The 20,588-nt window shown below is 41.7% G+C and overlaps 1 protein-coding gene across 3 annotated transcripts in view; it reads left to right on the forward strand.

Annotated features, from left to right (window-relative positions):
* TTC39B (tetratricopeptide repeat domain 39B) overlaps positions 1-20,588 on the forward strand; it is a 108,959-nt gene that overhangs the window by 55,391 nt on the left and 32,980 nt on the right. For all 3 annotated transcript variants that reach the window (XM_058672921.1, XM_058672919.1, XM_058672920.1), the window contains exons 3-7: positions 4,621-4,716; positions 11,959-12,069; positions 13,875-14,006; positions 14,909-14,985; positions 19,216-19,283. In XM_058672921.1, coding sequence (XP_058528904.1) covers positions 4,621-4,716; positions 11,959-12,069; positions 13,875-14,006; positions 14,909-14,985; positions 19,216-19,283 — 484 coding nt within the window. The remainder of the gene's footprint in view (positions 1-4,620; positions 4,717-11,958; positions 12,070-13,874; positions 14,007-14,908; positions 14,986-19,215; positions 19,284-20,588) is intronic.

The following is a 20,588-nucleotide window of genomic DNA, read 5'->3' on the forward strand; positions in this document are numbered from 1 at the left end:
ATAAGTATATTTGTATTAATTTTTGACATTCAGTTTTCCCCTTTTTAAAATCTCATTGTTCAAGAATGTAGCCCATGGTGTTGGATTTATTAGGGAAATTAACTTTATATTGATTCTACCAATGATGTAAGTTAGAGGAAAAATACGGCATAAAGAACTTTTCATTTGAAAAATAGTTCTATGTAGTGATTAAATATTTGAACAATATTCAGGTTCATAATCTAAAAATAACTAATTATAAATGATAAAATAATCGGAATAGATGCTTCTCCAAAGAAGATAGATAAATGGCCAATGAGTATACCTAAACACATTTGCAACATTGTCTGTCCTTTGGCAGAAGCAAGTCAAAACCACAATGTGATATCACCACATCCATCAAAATGGACAATAGCATGTTAGCTAAGCTGTGGAGAAATTAGAACTCTCATATGTTATTGATAGAAAGACAGAAGCTCACAGCCACTTTGGAAAACGCTCTGGCACTTCTTCAGATTGTGAAACAGAGATACCATATGATCACGGTTCCACTTGTAGGCATATACTCAAAAGACATGTAAAAAGTTGTACACAGATGCTAATGACATTGTTCATAGTGGCTAAAAAGTACAAATAACACATATATCATGAACAAAGAAAATGTGGTATGGTTATGAAATAGAATATTACTTAGCAATAAAAATGAAGTACTGTAAGATATTATGTCAAAAAAGAATCTTGAAAACATTCTAAGTGAAAAAAAGCTGGTTATAAAAATATCACATGTTGTATGGTTCTATGGTGTAAAGTGTTCAGAATAGGCAAATCTGCAGACATAGAAAATGGACTCGTAGTCCCTAGGACTGTAGATCCATAGGAGAAGGAGGAATGAAAGCTGATGGAGAGATACATACAGCTGACAGAATGTTCTATAGTTAGATTGTAGCAATAGTTGCATGGCTTTGTGAATCTAGTGAGAAGATGTTATGTTTTTCAAGTGGGTGAATAACATGGTCTTTGCATTATACTTTAATAAAGCTTTTCAGTAACTTTGGGAAGCAGGTGTATGGTGTAGTGGCTAGAGCACTACCTGGCATGCCTGTTTTGAGTCCTGGTTTCTCTCCTAATTCCAACTTCTTGCTAATATGTGTCCTTGGAGGTAGCAGGTGATGGCTCAAGTATATGGGAAAGCTGGATTGAGTTCTAGGCTTCTGGCTTTGATGTTGTCTACCCCTGACTATTGAGTTTTTTGGGGGAAATGCAACAGCAAATGGAAGATTTCTCTCCATCTGTCCCTGCATTTCAAATAAACTATAAATAAAATGTTCGATTTAAAAAAAATTAGAGCAAAATATATAAGGACAAAATATGGGCATATTTGCCAGCATGCTAATATCTGTAATTAAAAGATAGCATATTATTTTCCTTGCATTAATCATTAAAGCTTATATATATATATATCAATCATATAGTTAAAATGTATTTCTTGAGACATCTGGATCTAATATCTAAATTGTACTGTGAAGTAAAACAAACAAGCCATTTTATTCGATTAATTATTTTAAAATAACTGCACTTAGTGATCCAGAATCTAAAATGAGATTATGTGAAGATCTAACATGCAGGGAGATGCACTCTTGTGTGCAGTACTCACACCCTTGAAACCCTTCCTGAGAGTGGAAGACCTGAGTCGGTGTGTGTGGATGTGCAGGTCAGCACTGCAAAGACAGCGGTTCTCTGCACGTTTCTCTGATCATGAATGTCCTGGCAGTCTTGTAACCTTTCAACGATGGAGTCTAAATTTCACAAACAAGAATTAAGGTGTAATTAAAGAGCATTTAATACAGTAGAAGACTTGCCCCCATTGGTGCACAAGCATCAGAAAGCCAAATGAGTAAAACTGTGTTGGGCATAGACAGAGGTGAAGCTGAGAGGGAAAGAGAAGAATGCCCGCAAGCAGACCTGTGCACACACAGACGCTTGCTCTGAGGTAGTGATTATAGGATAATGCAGCCTGTTAGTGTGCAGTAGTTATGGAATCATGTCACAGACTACAAGACAGTAAGACAGGCTCTGAGAGTATTTGGGAACTGAAAAAAATGTTGGAATAAGATTTGTCATATATAAAAACTGGTTAATATGCAAGGCAATAGAACTATAACCTTACCAGACATAAAGTATTTGTGTATTTGTCCTATCAAATGAATCTCCAAGTTAGCTTATGATTTTGAAGAACAAGTCAAACAGAGGTAAATCTTGAAAAAGCAGCTCAACTCTGGCAGTGCCCCAAAGTGGCCTGAGCAGGGCGTGCAGTCTTGCTCTTGTCTTATTTTCAAGCTACAGGTAGCTAAAGGATATTATTCCATGTATACCTATTTGGGGAAAAACTAGATCTCGTTCATACCATACAGAAAAATTGGCTTTAGTTACAAGCATGTGTGTTAGCTAAATATTCTGTTTTATGTTTTTGAAACATTTCTTGTAAAGAAGGGTTTTTTTAATTGTTCATTTTTAAATTGTTTATTTAAAAGTGTCTGCAGGTTTCCTTTCCAAATGTCTGCAATGGCTGGAGTTGAGCAGGGGCTCAAGATGGGAGCTGGGAATGTAACCTAGGTTTCCCGTGAGATGGCGGTGATAACAGTTACATCTGTATTGGCAGGAAGCTGGTGGCTGGGATTCAGGAATAGGGCAGTGTGCTTCTGTAGACATGATGACTGCAGGGGAAACGTGCATGGCATGTTTGAAAGAGCAAGTGAGAAGGCCCTCATTTCTAGTTAATTGGTGGTTTTTGATGGTTAAGTTCAAGTGTCCGTTTCGGTGTCTACCTTGAGCAGAGTTTTGGTTTACTTACCAAAGATCTTGAAGTGCTAGGACTGGCATAGCTGAATGGGCTCCTGATTAATTGCTATAACAGTTTGGAACATGTAATATTTACTTGGAACAGTAGACTCATGTTTCAATTTAGTGTTTTATGGATATGGTGTATCAGACCATTGGGGAAAAGATGGGATCTTTTCAAAATGATCTTGGGTGGGGGCAGGGTTTTGGTACAGCAGGTGGATACCACTAGAGGTGCCTGCATATCCCATTGGAGAACCTGGCTTTTCTGGTTTCTGTTACCATCCAGCCTCCTGCTGATGTGTCCCTTGTGCAGCAGCAGCTGAGGGCTCAAATACTTGGGTCCCTCCTACACATGTGGGAGACTCAGGTTGACATCAGGGTTCCTGGCTTTGGCCTGGTCCAGCCCTGGCTGTTGAAGGCATTCAGGAAACAAGGTTTGCAAGGTGTATCTCTCTCTCTGGCACTGTGCCTTTCAAACGAAATAAATTAAGTAATTAAAACAAAAAACCCTTTTGGAAAACAATTGTAAAAATTGCTCTTGATAAAAGTTGCCAAAAGATTATGAAAGATGCAGTACATTTTCTTGCACTTCTAATTAGAAGTGGGCCTACAGAGGTGCCCATAAAAAGTCACAGCCTACAGTTTTATTTGACAGGTAAGTTTTATATAATCCTTGTAGAGGAAAGATTTTTCTTTGCATGCCCTCACAAATAAATGTTGAAGGAAAGTTTGATGGCATTGGGGAGAATTTTATGGTTAGAGGCAAAGATCAGTGATTGAAAGGGGAACATTTTCACAGCATATTCCAGAGATCCCCACAAGTGAATATTTAAGACAACAGATGAGCAGAATGGTTTAAAAGGGTAGACAGCCTTTTCAATCTGTCATCACCTCTTTCTCTGCTTATGAACAATTGACACTTGGCTGCCCTGCGGTCTTGTTTGTGTAAGTGCTTCCTCTGTCCTCCTAGTAAAAGGTTTTTGCAGTGGAAAGTAACCTGTCCTCTTTTTTTTTTTATGATCCAACTCTTTTTATGGGATGTGCACTGTTAAGGTGAATAGGTATAGGAGAGTGGCAGTTCTATTATAATACTGGACAGGATTTATTCTAAAATTGTTTCTGGAAGTCTCTTTTTGAGAATGGCCCTTCTCCCCTGGTGTGTGACAGAGGGTCTTTGGGTCAGTAAAGCCAGTTAAGACTGAGAACAAGATGGCTGTTCACCTGTGTCACTTCAGCACTCTAGAGTGCACATAAAATGGGAAATCGGACAATTTATTAGAACTGGAAGAACATAAAATACGTGACTTTGATCTCAGCAATAATCAGGCAGATGGGTTGAGGGGCATATGGCAATTGTTTGTAACAACAAAACTATGCGGGGAAGCCAGCATTGTGGCGTAGTGAGTATTGCACTGCCTGTGGCATAAGGACCTCATATGGCTGCTGCCAAGAGTCCGGGTTGCTGTACTTCCAGTCCAGCTCCTTGCTAATGCACGCCTGGAAAAACAGCAGGTGATTCTCCAAGTGATTGGGGCCCTGCACCCACCTGAGAGACCTGGAAGACGTTCCTGCTCCTGGATTTAGCCTAGCAGTCCCTGCTGTTGTGGCCATCTTGGGGAGGGAATCGTGGATGGAAGTTTCTCCCCATACTTCTCCTTCCCTCTCTCTGTGTATCTTGAGCTTTCAAATACATACGTAGGATTGAGATATGCAAAATAATTCAAGGGCACTTGTGTTTTGTATGGTCTTTCCCTGGTGCACAAACGAATAACCACCTTACCCTGCCTTCTTAATTAACAGATCTTCTCAGTCAGAAATGGCAACAGGCAATCTCCACTTTGCATCCTGTGATTCAAGTCGGACATCCAGACAGCTCGGAGGCTCTCACACAAGCAGGTCAGAAAGGGGGTGCGGGCAGGGGACAGTAGCCCATTCCTCAGGGGCAGGTGATCCTGACAGACACAGTGCTTTGTGCTTAGTGCACCAGGGAGGGAGAGACCTGGGCAGATTCCATTGCTGTTTGCAAATGAGGGGGCAGGGGAGCAGCTGCTTTGGGAGCTAGTGTTGCATTAAGCAGAAATAAAACTAAATTCCACTTTGGGGACAAAACTGCCTTTTGAGTCCTTTTATCTTTAAATTTTCTTCTTAGTGATTACTTTTAAAAATATTTTTTGTTTATTTGAGAGAGAGAGAGAGAAAGGAGGGGAAGGAGGAAGGGAGAGAGACAGAAAGGAAGAGAGGGAAGCCCCATTCACTGGCTCACTCCCTGAATGCTCACTGCAGCCCAACCCAGCCTGGACCAGAGTGGGAAACTCAGTCAAGGTCTCCCATTGAATGGCAGAGACCAAATCATTCCAGCCATCACCATCACCTTCAAGGAGCTGTGTTAGCAGGAATCTGGATCAGGAGCAAGAGCCAGGAGCAGAACCCAGGCACTGCCACGTGGAAGAGAGGGTATCTTCATTCACATCTTAAACCACCAGGTCCAATGTCCACCTCTTTTAAATCACTATTTTTTATGATAAAATAATATACTCAAATTGCTGACTTTTGGAGAAACAGAAGGAGAAACACCAAAACTGAAACTATGACCTTTTGGTGTGTTTCATTTTAATCTTTTTGCTAGAAGTATGCTATTTTTTAAAAAAGATGTATTTATTTATTCAGAAAGTATGATAGAGATAGTTGGGGTGGGGGGAATGGAGAGAAAGAGGGAAAGAGAGATCTTTCATCTTCTGCTGAAGCCAGGAGACAGGAACTCTATATCCATCTCCCAAGTTGATGATATGAAGCCAAGTGCCTGGGCTATCACATGCTGTCTTCCTGAGCACATCAGCAGGAAGCTGGTTTGGAAATGGAACCAGTGGAACTCACATCAGCACTCAGATATGGGATGTGAGCATTGTAATCTGAGTCAACCCATTGTGCTACAACACTGTCTCCTAGACATATGTTTCATGATGTAGATTTTTTCAAAGATTTATTTATTTTTATTGCAAAGATACACAGATAGGAGGAGAGACAGAGAGGAAGATCCTCCGTCCGATGATTCACTCCCCAAGAGACCACAACGGCCTGTGCTACTCCAATCCAAAGCCGGGAACCAGGAGCTTCCTCCAGGTCTCCCACATGGGTGCAGGGTCCCACCGAGTTGGGCCATCCTCCACCGCTTTCCCAGGCCACAAGCAGGGAGCTGGATGGGAAGTGGAGCTGCCGGGATTAGAACCAGTGCCCATATGGGATCCCGGGGCGTTCAAAGTGAGGACTTTAGCTGCTAGGCTACAGCGCCGGGCCCATGATGTAGTTTTAATCATAATAAATTTTTCATTGAATATTTCTTACATTTTTCTCACCACTTTGGTTTTAAAATGCATTTCCATTGTTGAAAATTCAGTAGATAAAGTATAAAGAAAGGAATGAAGCACCTATTACCTTAAACTATCATTACAATTTTTTGTGCATACTTTTTCTCTTCCTATATAAAATAGTAAAAAGCTTAGAGATAGGTATATGGCCTATCAGGATGCTGGTTCATACACACACATCCCATGCTGGAGTGTCTGAATTCAGTTCCTGGCTCCAATTCCTGCCCCCTGCTAGTGCAGACCCTGGGAGGCACAAGACAATGGCTCAAGTGACTGGGTTCATGCCACCCACATGAGAGACCTTGCTTGAGTTCCTGGCTCTTGCCTCCATGCTTGGCTATTGTGGGAGCATCAAGAATGAGTCAGCGAACGGAAGCTCACCCTCTCTGTGCTCAACTTTTTGTCTGTCAACCTTGCAAACAAAAACCCAAACTTGCTTCTTACTTGGCATTCTTTTAAACACTGTTTAATAATCTGCCTTCTAAGCATTCGCTTCTGTATCATTTTCCCTTTCTAATTAGATATTTTCCCACAATGTTATGTTTGCTAAATTAATATTCTCCTCTGGTCCTCTTTAGAGTTAATTTTTAAAATTATCTTTGTTTATGCGTTATTAACAGCACCTCTGATAAAGCAGTTTTATATCACAAATAAGTGTTTTCTCTAGTTCTTTTGGGTTTATCGAGCTTTTAAATTTAGGTAGTATTTTGGATTTTGCCTTTGAACATTTTAGCTACTTGTAAGTGTGTTTTGATACTCCTGTTTTTGGCAGTATGCTTTAAGTCTCTACATTTTCAGTAGAAAGGGTTGAGACATGAAGATGAAGCTGATTTGATTAAATTTAATTTTTTCACATTACCTTTTCATTCCTGGTGCTCTTCTCCTTGTGGAAGGCTTAGTTTTTTTCAGAAAGAAGCTTTCCTCCCTCATACTTGTAAGTCATCTGATAGTTGCCTGGGTAACTGCTGTGCCAATGTTTGTAATGCTGAGGTTGAAAGCTGTAATAAAATAAATAGAAATTACTGGAATCAGAAATCAGTGAGGGCATTGTGCTCACAGCCTGGAGCTGGATCTGTGGACTTCAGATCTTTAGCATATATTTAGCTGTTGATGTCATAAATAACAACTGCTGTTTTCCAGAGAGAGCAAAGCAAAAGAGAGCCAAGGAAGGAACCTTCGGGAATTCAGTCAATGGAAGGTGGCTAAGGAAATGAGAGTCACACAGGAGCTGCAGAGGGGTGTGTGTGTGTGTGTGTGTGTGTGTGTGTGTGTGTGTGTGTGTGTGTGTGTGTGTGTGTGTGTGAGGGAGGGAGGGAGAGAGAGAGAGAGAGAGAGAATTCAATGAGGTGGTGGCCCAGGGTTCTTGTGAAGGGCTGAGTTTTGAAATCTGGTCAATAGAGCCAGGTGTTACAAAGAGTTCTGCTTTCAGAAGGAGTGGGAAGTATTCCTTCATTTGGTAGCTGGGTGCGCAGAGACCTTTAGCATGGAGGGTTTTAAGGAAGCTGGGGCAGGGACAGCTTGCGGTGGCTGAGGGGGTGGGTGGTGGGAAGGGGGAAGAGTAAGCGCCAATTCTGTTTTGAAGCTTTAGTATGTGAAGACAAGCAGTAGACGTTGTGTGCTAGATTTCATCTGCAGATTCTTCTTTTTCTTCCACAAAGCTAAGCAATGATAATTTCCACTCTGCTTTTAACCAGCAGTCTTCTTGGGCATGTGTCTAGCAAGCACTTGTGCAGGGTGGTGTGCAGGGATGCCTAAAAATGGAGCCACACTTTCCATGCAGGTGTGGCTCTGGTGTGGTAGGGTGTGCAGGGACCTGATGTGTTCCTCCTCACTCACAGTCCCCATGGGAGGGCATTTCAAAGATGAGGCAAGGGGCTCAGGGAGGATATGCAGCTTTTGAAGGTCACTTGGCTGGAGGATGGCAATGTTGATTTCCACCTCAGTCCAGGAAGTTTTCCTTCCATCCTGCCAGCATTGCAGGGGAGAGCTTTTTGATGACCCTCTTGCAAGATATGTGACTGTTAAAACAGCCTTGCTTGCCACACCAGTTTGGTTAGGTGTGCTGTAGCCAGAATTCCAGGGCATTGAAGAAGCAAGACAGGCAGAAGAGTTTGAACCTTCTGTGGCAGGTGAGGACAACCCTTCTCTACTCTCAGTCTATGGAGACAGAGTGATGAACATCTGTTCCAGCAAGAGCAGAGCAATCTGAGAATGGTATCCAAGGTGAATTCAAACAATGAACATGATCTGGGTACTTGTTGGACCCATCCCAGGCCTATTGAGGCCAGCTGAGGGTGGAACCAGGCTGTCTCTAGCAAGCCCTCCAGATGAGTTTCATACACGTTACAGATCGAGAAACTGAAAGAAGGAATAGTCAGGGCTGTGTTCAGAATTCAAATGGGAAGTGATGGCAGTGGAAGTGAAGAGGAACGAAAGTCTCCAACAGGTGCTTGAGAGAAGGACTGAACAAGATGATGTTGCCCTCTTGGTCACGTCACTTGTTGTTGTAGGATACACAGTAACCCAGCTCTACGGGGTGAGGCTGGGGTGGGGTTGGTGGAGGCAGTTGCAGGTGACCTGCATAGCAAACCTTTTAGAAGGCTTGAATTTCCCTTGTGTGCAGGTGCTTAGCTCCCACTTTTGTTTATCCCGCTGAGCTGAGACAGGTGTAATGTATCCTCCCACGTGGCGGTGTGACCAGCTGAGATGCAGACATAATGGCTTGTTTGGCAAGAGCACTGTTATCTGTTCTCAGCCCATTTCCTAGTAATAAAGGAGGAGCTGTAACCTTAGAGAGAACAGGTGCTAGGTGAGGCAGGAAAACCCAATACACAGTTAAAGGGAAGGGGTGATAAGAAAAAGAGTGAGGATTTCTGAGCCAACGAATTTCTTTGTTCTTAGAATAAAATCCATCTTTTCTTCCCCCAGGTCTTCTGTTCTCATTTCTCCCTTACTCTTTGCCTTGGTCATCTCATTTTTAGCTTGGAATCTACTTTGCCTCCAACCTAGGGATTGCCGTGGTGGCTCCACTCTGAACTCAGATGTTACTTCTTTTGGAGAGCTTTCCATGACTGTACATTGTACCTCTGTGCACCCATCCCTTCCTAGGCAGGTTCTGTTCTAACTTCTCAATCGCGTCTGACCTGACCCTTCTTAGTAATTGGTCTCCCTGTTCATATCTGCCCTTCCTTCCCTAGTAGAACAAAAGCTCCTTGAGAGTCTGGGATCCCGTGTCTTGTTCCTTGTTGTATTGCTGGCACCTAGAAGGATGCCTGCACGTATTTTAGCACTCCAGAAATATTAATTTTCCAACCTAAAAAAAGTAGATTTTCTTCAAAGAATACTGATATGTATTTGAAAATACCAAAGCGTTGCCTTGGGAAGATACATAGCATAGCAAATTGTGAGTTTTTTCAAAAACATTGAAGCAAGTGCAAGTTTTTTTTTTATGACAGAAAGAAGATTATGCCAGATGTTTTGTCATTACATCTATGTTGGTTCACAATGATTAATAACTAGGGTGATGTCAGTGCAAAGTTGAGCAAGCGTGGCAGATGTCCTTGTGGAAGTACTTTTTATATAAGGCTGATATATGGTTGCAGTTCTGGTAGTCTTTTGTAAGAATGATTATAATGCAATCATATGTAAGAACACTTCCTTCATAAACCCCTGACTTTATTTTTGTTAAGGTTGACGTAAGTGACTCCATTTTGATTCTGACAGGCACAGTGGGTTAAACCACTATGTGTCATGCTGACATCCTCTCTTGGAATGTTGGTTTGAGTTCCAGCTACTGCGCTTCCTGTCCAGCTGCCTGTTAATGTGCCTGGGAAGTCAGCAGATGATGGCTCAAGTGCTTGCTTCCCCACCACTTATGTGGGAGATCTGGGTGGAATTCCTGGCTCTTAGCAGCTGTAGCCATGGTAGGCATTTGGATAATGAACCAGCAGATGGGTCTCTCTTCTATTTCTCTTTCCCACTGTCTGTTTATCTGCCTTGCAAATTACCTAATTTAAAAGATAGTTGAGGGCCCGGCGGCGTGGCCTACCGGCTAAAGTCCCCACCTTGAACGCCCCGGGATCCCATATGGGCACCAGTTCTAATCCTGGCAGCTCCACTTCCCATCCAGCTCCCTGCTTGTGGCCTGGGAAAGCAGTGGAGGATGGCCCAAAGCCTTGGGACCCTGCACCCATGTGGGAGACCTGGAGGAAGCTCCTGGCTTTGGCTTTGGATCGGCGTAGCACAGGCCGTTGTGGTCATTTGGGGGGGGTGAATCATCGGATGGAAGATCTTCCTCTCTGTCTCTCCTCCTATCTGTATATCTGACTTTGTAATAAAAATAAATAAATCTTTTTAAAAAAAGATAGTTGAATGAATTCTGGGTAAAAGTTTTGTGGCAGGTTAAGTCATGGGGGAGATAGAGTCCTGTGGCTCCCAGGCAGCCACTGTTTAATAGAACCAAATAAACCCTCCTACACGTAAGGCCTTTTGAGTGATGCAGAGAGAATTATTGTCTACTGCGACATCATCTTTCTGTTTATGGCATGTCATGAAGTGGATGGTGACTTTCCCACTTCATAGATAGGAAAGTTGAGACTCTGGGAAGTTGTTGACACAGTGTTGATAACACAGAAAACTGTACCACAAAGCGAGGTGCTTTGAGCTGTAAGTACAGTGGCCTCAGAACCCAGGTCTTTTTCCTATTTTTCTGGTGCCTTGGCTCTTGCCTGTGGTATTTCTGGAAGCACAAGAAATGGTTTCCTTTGAAGTTCTCTTATCTGATTAAGGGGAGTTCTTCCAGAAGAAATGCAAATGTCATGGGCCTCCTGTCGTCTCATCAGGGAAGATCAGTTCGCTGGGAGTGATAGAGTTGACCCCACTTCCACTGCCCCAGTGACCCCTGCACTAGCTGACTCTTCTTCAGGGCTCGCTCTTTCTCCTGAATATTGTTTACTCTTCCTCTGAAATTACCTGTACAGCCCTCTTCCCTTTCCCCTGTGAAGAGCGGTTTAAGCTCCTAATCTCACTGGATTATTAGGTACTCACTATCCATTCTTATGAGTATAATAGATGTTTTCTTTTCTAATGTTAATCTGTTGTCCATTCATTTTCAGTGACTCACAGTGTCCAATTTTGCAAGTGTGAAAGGAAAGTTCCCTTTGCCCTTATATTAATAAATGACAAAGTTGAAATTTTTGCCTATTCTCCTGTATGCACAATCTGTACATACATGCTCTGTGTTGTGGAGATCAGTAGTTCTGGCTGAGAGACCCCCAGCTAGACATAGCTGTCTCTTGGCTCCCCACCTGTAAGACTTTAACTGGGAGATATAGACAGAGGTGAGAAGAAAGATCTATTGAAAGGCAGCACACATAGACTTGAGTGCAGATAATCTTGTGAGGCAGAATTGCTTTCACCAAGGCTGGTGGTGTCCTTTTTATAAGACAGAGCGCAGGTCTGATGGAATGATCCAGGGGAGCAGGAGGCAGGATTTGCCTTGGGATTGCAGAGTGTGTGGTGGGCTCCAGGAAGGTGCCACAGCGTCTGGTGCCTTCCTGGGAAGGAGAGGCTTAGCTGCAGGATGGGAGTGCTATGTCTTCAGCCATGTTGTACTGGCATGGGAGGTGATTGGGTTTGGACCACATGCTTAGCTTGGGATTGGCAGTCATTAGCATCTTGTCCCTCCCTGATTTCCAGCCCAACCTGCAACACCTGAACAACTTATTAACAGAAAAGAAATGAAAGTCAGTGTATTTTTTTTCTTGATCTTTAGTTCATCATCAACCAAGGTGGATCTCAAGAGTGGCTTAGAAGAATGTGCAATGGCCTTGAACTTATTTCTAAGTAACAGATTTACAGATGCCATAGAATTGCTTCGTCCATGGTAATTAACTTTTTTTTAATAAAATCTTTTTGGCTGTTTCTGATAGTTTATTGTTGTGCTTGTCACTTTATTTATTTATTTCCTTCTAACTTTATAATTTAATTTGGTTGAGACTTGTTACTGCTAGTGTCTTAAAATTCAGCTAAGGAATTTGCCCTTTCAAATTTCCTAAATAGAAGATGTGATTTTTTTTTCACAAAGTTTTATTTCCATGCTTGTTTAATTATTGTCTCAGTCTGTAGTTTTGTCTCAAGTATCACTTAGAAAAATTTACTTTGAAACAGAGAAGGGATGAGCTAAACATGTTAATCTCCAAGCTGAAAAGAAAGATAAGAATGTTATTGGGTTCCCCATCTCAAGACCTGTGTTCAGCTTTGCTTACTGTTCTCACCCTGACTGGTCAGCTACTCCACAGTGACTGTGGCCGGGCAGGAATAATTGTCCATCTTAATGACTCCAGTGAAGTTTAGAATACCTGTGAGTGTGGTTGATGAATCAGTATTTGAGAAGTTAAGAACAAGTGAGAAGTAGAGGAGTCCTTGCTGAAGGCGGTTATCTTACACCCTTCCCTTGCCTGCTTCCTGCCTTTCCCCTCCCTCCCTCTTACTTCCTCAGCCTCTGACCCCTTCCTTGTCTTCTCAGCTGTCCCTCTATCTCCTTTGGATTTTACTCAAGCGACTCTGATATCTCTTCTGCCGCTGACACTTACTGGCTGGTCTTAATAGGCAATGAAAATAAATGATCAGGATTCAGTCACATTTTATATGATCTGGTCTTTCGGCATGTGTGACTGTTAAAAATACCATTCCCAAACCCCCTTGTTGGTTAAAAATGTGATGTTTGGAACCGCGATTCATGATGCACTTTGGGCTGCTCTCATTATGCCCCATGGTTCTTTTGAACAGGTAGTCCCCTCATTCTTCAGGACAACCTGCACATAATCCAAGGCTGTTTAGACAGTTTCTGTGGAAGGAAAGAACAGTGTAACTCACGTCTATTTTACAGCACAGCAGGCTATTGTGCATTCATATTTGAGTTAAAAATACACCATGCCTTCATATTTCAGACATTCTAGACTATCAGTACAAGAAGTTTTGAAGAGGGAACGAGGTTTTCACAGCCCACGATGCTGGATGTCTGACACATTAGAACTTGACTAATGTCCTGCAGTCCTGATGCAGTTCCCACTGATAACTTCTCAGCTGAATGATCAGGAACCTCAGTCAAGAATATCAGACAATGCGATTAGGTGACTGCATTAGCAAAACTAAGATGTGCTTTGGTTGGAGCCCTTGGGCCTGATTTGTTGCAAAAATCTTGCTTCCTGTTGGCCCATAGAAAGAAAGGAAGATGATTTAAAAATGGGTCTTTACCTTTCAAAAAGCATATCAGAATCTCCCATCACAAAGCACATCTCCAGCAGCCTCTGTGTTAGCACTTACTTCATACCTAATGACCACACAATTTCTGTTTCTCAACTGAAAATTGTTGGCTTTCCTTTAAACCCTTCGTGGGTGATGAGACTGCAGGCTTCCCCCTAGTGCTGAAATCTGGAAAAGCATGCTGTCCTCTTCAGCCTGGAACGCTGTTCTGCCTGTGTGGGTTTAAATGGGAAAATCCACACCCTTGAGTTCTTAGGGGCATGCTTTTCATAGTCCATGTCATCTCTGTGATTACAATGAATGAGTCAAGGCTAGGGCTGTGGAAATCAGGACAAGCAGGTTTTAAGAATCCTTTTGGCATCAGAAAGCTGGAATGCTTTTGCTAGGGAGGTGAAATGCATTCATTGCCTGTGTTTTCCTCAGGGCCAAGGACAGTATGTACCATGCATTGGGCTACAGTACCATTGTGGTGTTGCAGGCTGTGATGACCTTCGAGCAACAGGACATCCAGAAAGGCATTTCTGCCATGAAGGACGCTTTACAAACGTGCCAAAAGTAAGATGGGGGTCACTGGAGACTTGAGAGACGACATCCCACCTTCCTGCTCTCGGTTGAAGCTGGCTATGGTTACAGAGAAGAGCTTCAGTGTTCAGCTTCATGATCTCTTGTGGTTTTCTGTAACAGTTGAATTAGAGTAGGATTGCTGTTTGGCTTCCATGCCACCTTGCCTTCCTTCTGAAAGCGTGGTGCCTGAGCTATGGAGAGTCAGGGAGAAGACTGCAAGGTGGCAGCAGCAGGCATTTCACAAGGGACGCCAGTGAGTGAGATTGGGCATGCAGGCCAGTCCAGGCCACACCGAGCACACAGCCTCTGAGCTGCTTTAGGAGAACCTCTAATTCAGATCGAAATGCTTTGTTTTTAAAAGGATATGTTCGAAAGCTTCTGGCTGTTCAAAATGATATGGGCTTTTACTTCTATTTGAAGCTTTGCTCTATGTGGGTAGGAAGATTCCAGAAGAGGCTATTAGCACTGGTGAATTTTGGCTTGATTGGAACTCCAAGCTCATTTAATGAGGTTACGAGTACCTCCAATGAAGAGAGTCCAACTATTGTACTGTAATTATATTTTTTGCTGCCTGTCAAGACACTTGCTGCAGAACTAAGATTTGAACTGTAGAGAGAAGGGAAGATGCTGTACAAGGTTGGTATTCGCTCTGTGGGAGTTTGTCCAGTCACAGGCTTAGTCAACATGGGTTGGATGACTGCATGTTGTCAACCCAGTACTGGGAGCCGGGGGCTGCAATGTTGGGACAGGGTGATCCCTGCCCTCCAGACTTTAAGGTCTAAGGTTCCAGAGGTGACTATGGAGTGCCTGGGGCTGCAGCAGATATCAGATGAACATGAGCGCAATCTGATAGGTAATTTTTTCTTTCCCATTTCCCTTTTTGTTGTTTGCAGATACAGGAAGAAATCCACAGTTGTAGAATCATTTTCAAGTCTTCTCTCTAGAGGAACACTGGAACAGCTGAGTGAAGGTGAGACACATTTGAAACACTAACTTTTACTTATTTTTAAAAATGTAATAAAATTTCTGTGCTGGAGTGTAGAAAGTATATTAATAATTCTTATTCTTATCCATCACACACACACCCAGAAGTCACCACTACAAAACAGCTGGTTTGGAATCTTTATACTTTTCTGTGTACAAATACAATCATATACATAAATCATACTTAGGTTTTTATCATGGTTCATTATTTCTTTTTATGAGCATAGGCTCATGTAATGCATGTTTTTTCTATAGTTTGATTTTTGACATTGATATTTTCCTAGATCGCTATCCTATTGAATATCTATGTAGCATTCCAAAGGATGAATTACCATAATTTTCTTGCTGTTTCTCTGTCAATGAACAGTTAATATTACTTTTATTTCTTTACTGGAAGCGCTCCTAGAGTCTTACATAATTATGTCTTTATGCAGTTTTTCCAAATATATTACGAGAGATTCCTAAAAATTAGATTAGTGGAATTGAGGGTTTAAAAATTTAAAATATTTCCAGATATTGCCCAGTTTTCTCTCCAAAGACTTGGGTCAGATTATATTCTTGCTATTTGTTTATGAGAGCTTTCAGTTTTTCTACTACCCATTAAAATTTTATTCTAAGGTAAAAGTAATCTTGATATCCTGTAAGCAATGAGAGTATTTCACAGCATGAAAGGTGTTTGATTTGTAGACATTTAGAAATATTTGAGAATCCAGCCATGGCTGTGGTTATCTAATCAGAGGAATAGGAGAAAATGGCACCTGTTAGCAATTGATGTCCATACTAAGATTAGGGTAGAGATTGCATTTTCAACTTTTGCCAGAATGGTCTATAAGAAATGAGAAACATGATAATCTTGCAGAGGAAAACATAGGTCCTTTAAAGGTGACTATTGTAGCATCAATCTGTTTTTCCACAAGAATTTGTGCCTGTGTTATCGTTGTAAGGCTTATTTTCTGGAAGAAGTAGCATGAAATACTAGATGTAGACATGGCTGAATCAAACAAGACCAGTTCTGGATGCTGCGGTCAGGGTCATTCCTAATGGCTAAGTGTAGTCAGATGTATCTGTGCGTATGAAGTTTGGTTTGCTTTGTTAGACAAGTGTTATTGACATATTATGGGCAATGGAGAACTGAGGAGTGTTTACATTGATGTGAGACTAGAATGTTAGTCACAGGAGAGTGTCTTGAGACATATCACTTCCTTAGAACTTTTTGCTAAACTGTGTGATTTTGATCTGAACCATAGTAGAGCAGAATGCTGCTTCATTGGTCATTGCGGCGGATCAGTGGGAAATTTGACTCTCTTTGGTTGTTGCATTCTCTTTTCTGTTACTTTCTGGGTGCTAATTGTGACCCATTGAATTCTGCCTCATTTCTGTGTGTATATTATAAAGGTTGACACCTGACTTTTTTAAACCTTAGTTTTAGAAGAATATATTTGGTGTAGAAGAATGTTTTTAGTGTAAGTATAATAAATAATTTAAAAAATAACAATAAATGGCATTGCCATTTAGAAAATAAGGAATTATTGTTATTTTTTAAATTATACTTTCTATGTGCCAGGTAACATGCTTGGTGCTTTTCTTAACAGTTACCAGTATAATCTGTGAAACGTATTTATAGAATAGGAGATGGTGTTCAGAGAATTTAAACAAATGACTAACCTCCCATCAGAGCTGGTGTAAACTTGATGTGACTTTCCCTAACCTACGACTCTCTCCATGACTGCCATGCTGTGTCCTCTAGGCCTAGAATGTTTCTCATATTGATGAAATGCTGAATTATTCCTGTATTGAGAAATCTTGGAAATAGATGATACTGTGTTCTTATCCTTTTATAATGTCTTTGAATAGTGGCACTTTAGGAAATCCAGACAAAGGTAGAGAATTAATTTATTATTATTATTATTATTATTATTATTATTATTATTATTATTTCTTGCTAACTGTTACAAAGTAAGCTGGCTTATGACTGTAGCCTGTTCAGAAATACAGGTTTACTTAGACTTGATAGCTGGAGACTGTGCTTAGCTCACATTTCATGTTTCATGGAGATGTTCATATCAATGGACTCAGAAATTTATCATTTAGAGGCATTCTGGCTGGCACCTACTCAGAACTTTCACCTAACTGATTTTGAGAACTGGCCCAATGTAAATCAGCCACGGGAAAGAAATAAACCTTCTACAAATTAAGTTGCATTTCATTCCTACTGAGTTTGGCTGTCACTGAAACCCAGACTTTGTGTTCAAGAGAGCATGTCAAAACATTGTAGCTTTAGTATGTGATTTGTTTTTCCTCTTGGTGAGTTTCATTTACATTCTTGAGTGTCTGATTCTCTGCTCCAGTGAGTATATTTTGCTAAACTGTTCATGGGTTTATCCTTGGAACGTACTCACTCTTGTCTCATGGTTGGTGGGCTGTCCCAAATGAGCTTCAAATTGCCTTGGAAAACAGACATTTGCATGCAGTCCCTAGGATGTGAAAGGGATTCAGTAGAAGAAATCTTACACATGGAGAACAGAGTTCAAGTTCTCCTGCCTTTCACCTCTGCCTTCTTGTTCCATCCTTTGTATGCCCTTAAGAACAGTCTTTAGCTTTCCCCTGATCTGTCCACCCTCCTGCTCAGACCTCTCCAAGTTGAGTTCTGTGTGCCCTCCTTCCTTGGTCACAGGCTCCCCTTCTCCATGTCTGCTCCTGCTGGCCCGCTGACTTTGTGTCGTCGCCTCGGAAGGCTTGCCATGGCCCGTGGACTGTTTTCCTGAGTGGACTTTCAGAATGAACAATTCCCAACAGACCTCATTGTGTTATGTTTTTGAGGAGGATAGCCAGGTGTTATTGTACAATGAAATGATCTTTGTCCCACCAAACTCACTGAGGAAAACTGGGGGCTCATGTAACACCAAGACTCTGGCTATTGATTCGGCTGGAATGGCGTAGGCTGAAACTCCTCAAGTTTTGTCTGTACTGGATTTGCATTCATTGGTTTGCTTTTGAGTATCTTAGCTGTCTTGTTGCTTCTTTGTAAATTAGACATCTGGAATATGAGCATGGTAGGAAGCTGAACCAGTGTGTAAGCCAGTGGGTTGTGTGTCTGTAAGGTGGCATCTTTCTCATGTGCAAATGGTTCTTACCTAGCTTGCTTCAGTAGTGTTCTCAATAACATGGAAATACCTTATTTTCAGCCACTTGGTGTAAAACTGCTTGCAACTTTCTGAGTTTTTAGCACAAAGCACCAACGTGGACTAAGCCTAGCCAGAGCAGCAACCTAGGAGAAGTATCTAACATTGATCAAGGGTAACTCCACAGAGTGAGCCCTGTGGGTAGGGGCTCAGTGAATCCTGCAGCTGTGAGGTGAGGTTCTCATGGACCTTGGAGATGAAGAAACCAGCAGAAAGGACTTGGGGGACTCAGTGCCTCATAGCTGGGACATTGCACAACCTGTCTTCTGTTCTGGAAATTAAATGCCTCAAGATTATACTCGTAAATAACGTACCCGTGAATCAAGAGAGAATCTGCTGACTTTGTTTCTGCACATAGAGGACAAAATGTGTCTCCTTTGTCTCTGGAAGCATCTTGAAATATTTAGGAAGGTAGAAACTGCACACTCCCTGGGGTGTGTGCAGCTTCCCATAGCTCCTTTCTGTGGATGCTTTGTTATGCAAGATATCAAAATGCTCAAATTAGCTCCTAGCTGGAGCAGTGCTTTCTTTATATCATTTTTTGGGTGTCATGAGGAATCCTATCTTGGGCCTGCAGAGTAGTGTTCTTGTAGCAAGCTTTATAGAGTTGCTGCTTTCTCTTTTAAGTCACTGCCACAATTCCATACCTTCCAATTTCTAAAGCTTGAAATCTAGTATTAAACTTTCCTGTTATGTTAAAAATATAAGTGCTTTCCTTTTTAAAAAAAAGTGAAATTGGGTTTGGGTTTCTTCCTGTGAGCTGAGTTTGGATATCTGACGCCAAGTGCCTCACTCTTTGCAGAGATGTTTATGCGGGGCCAAGGATAACTTCCGGAACATTTCACACTTATGGGAAAATCTTGCCTAAGGACTCAGAACTGAGGCTACGGTTTTGCTTTTATAGAAGCACCATAGCCGTCTAGGTGTTTGTGTCTCTCTTGGGCTCATTTATCTACCAGTCTTTTCTGAACATCTCAGAGCAATTACTGTGGACGTGGGATTTTCCTTAATATAATTTTATTTGTTTTTAATAGAGGAAATGCATGCTGAAATCTGTTATGCCGAGTGTCTCCTACAGAAAGCAGCACTCACGTTTGTGCAGGTAATGAATATTTTGATTAGACCCGATATTCTCTGGGAAGACTGCCAGCACTGTGGAGCTAAATATGCCTCATTTTCTGTGGGTGCTTTAGTTTTCTTAACTTAGAGGGGTAATGAAACATTTATTATCCCAATCAACCTAAGCTGAGAAAAGACTCCAGAGAGCTTTATTTCAACTCAACCAGCCATTGGGGTTGATTCTGAATTTCAGTCTTTTGCAAATTCCATTTACTGGAAAAGAAATTGCCTTGCAACTGCCATACCTAATTTTAGGATACTTCTTTGCCTGAAGACCATGAGATTGTTTCTCTTGAGCTTGCTGGTGGGAGAGGGCTGCCCACAATAGCAGCCTCGCCAGAGCAGGTGTCCTTTATGCTTGTCCATTACCTCTTGCCATCCCCCTGCCACGTGCTGCAGCAGAGTTCGGTTATGCATGCAAAGATAGCCACACTTGTCATGGATACTTCAGATTTTATTTTCCATCCTCTTTTTTTTTTCATTCCTCTTGATTTTTCTTTCTTTTCAAACAATGAGTTTTGGAAGTCACTAAATGGAGCAGTGAGGCCGAGGCCTATTTTTAAGCAGCACTTTATTTTCACACCAGGCCCTGTAAACTGATACTACTTTGCCACTGTCTCTTCAATATTTTCTGAAAACCAGAGTTTTAAATCATTGTCTCATGGGTGAAGGTAAGAACTACCATGAGGGAGAAACTTGGGGTGGAGATTGGAAGGAGACAGAAGGAAATTCAGTTATAACAGGCAGAGGTCTTCTTCAATCCTAGTCTTTTGAGTTATTTTGAAAGTTGGCACTTCTCTTTCCTGAAAGTTAGCTTCCTATGTTGGATTCTGGCTTCGTCAAATCAATATGGTCCCCCAAATCCTACATATCCTAAAGGCTGGTCGCTCATGATTTTTCCTACTGCCTTCATAGATACAATGCCAGTCACAGAAGCCTAGCATTATTTTTTTCTGAAATGTTTTTGAAAACAGGGATTTGATAATAAAGTCTGGAATCTGAATTATTTTGTCCTTGGGGACTTAAATAAACGTCTGAGAGATATCCATGGTTTTCCCTTCTTCCTCCTGCCCTGCCCACCTCTCCAGTTGCCTTTATGATCACACTGCTCTTGCCTTTTGAAGATGCTGTGACTCTTCTATCATTGTTCCGGTGGAGGCGCCCATCAGCCCTTGCCAACACTGCATAGCAACGTGTGTCTTCAGTCTTGCTTGCTTCCTGCTCACTCTCCATTCGCAATGGCATTACCCTTTCAAAGATGAGGCAGTGTCATTTCTCTGCTGTAGAA

The sequence above is a fragment of the Ochotona princeps genome, chromosome 14 (genome assembly GCF_030435755.1).
Source record: "Ochotona princeps isolate mOchPri1 chromosome 14, mOchPri1.hap1, whole genome shotgun sequence".
Classification (NCBI taxonomy): domain Eukaryota; kingdom Metazoa; phylum Chordata; class Mammalia; order Lagomorpha; family Ochotonidae; genus Ochotona; species Ochotona princeps.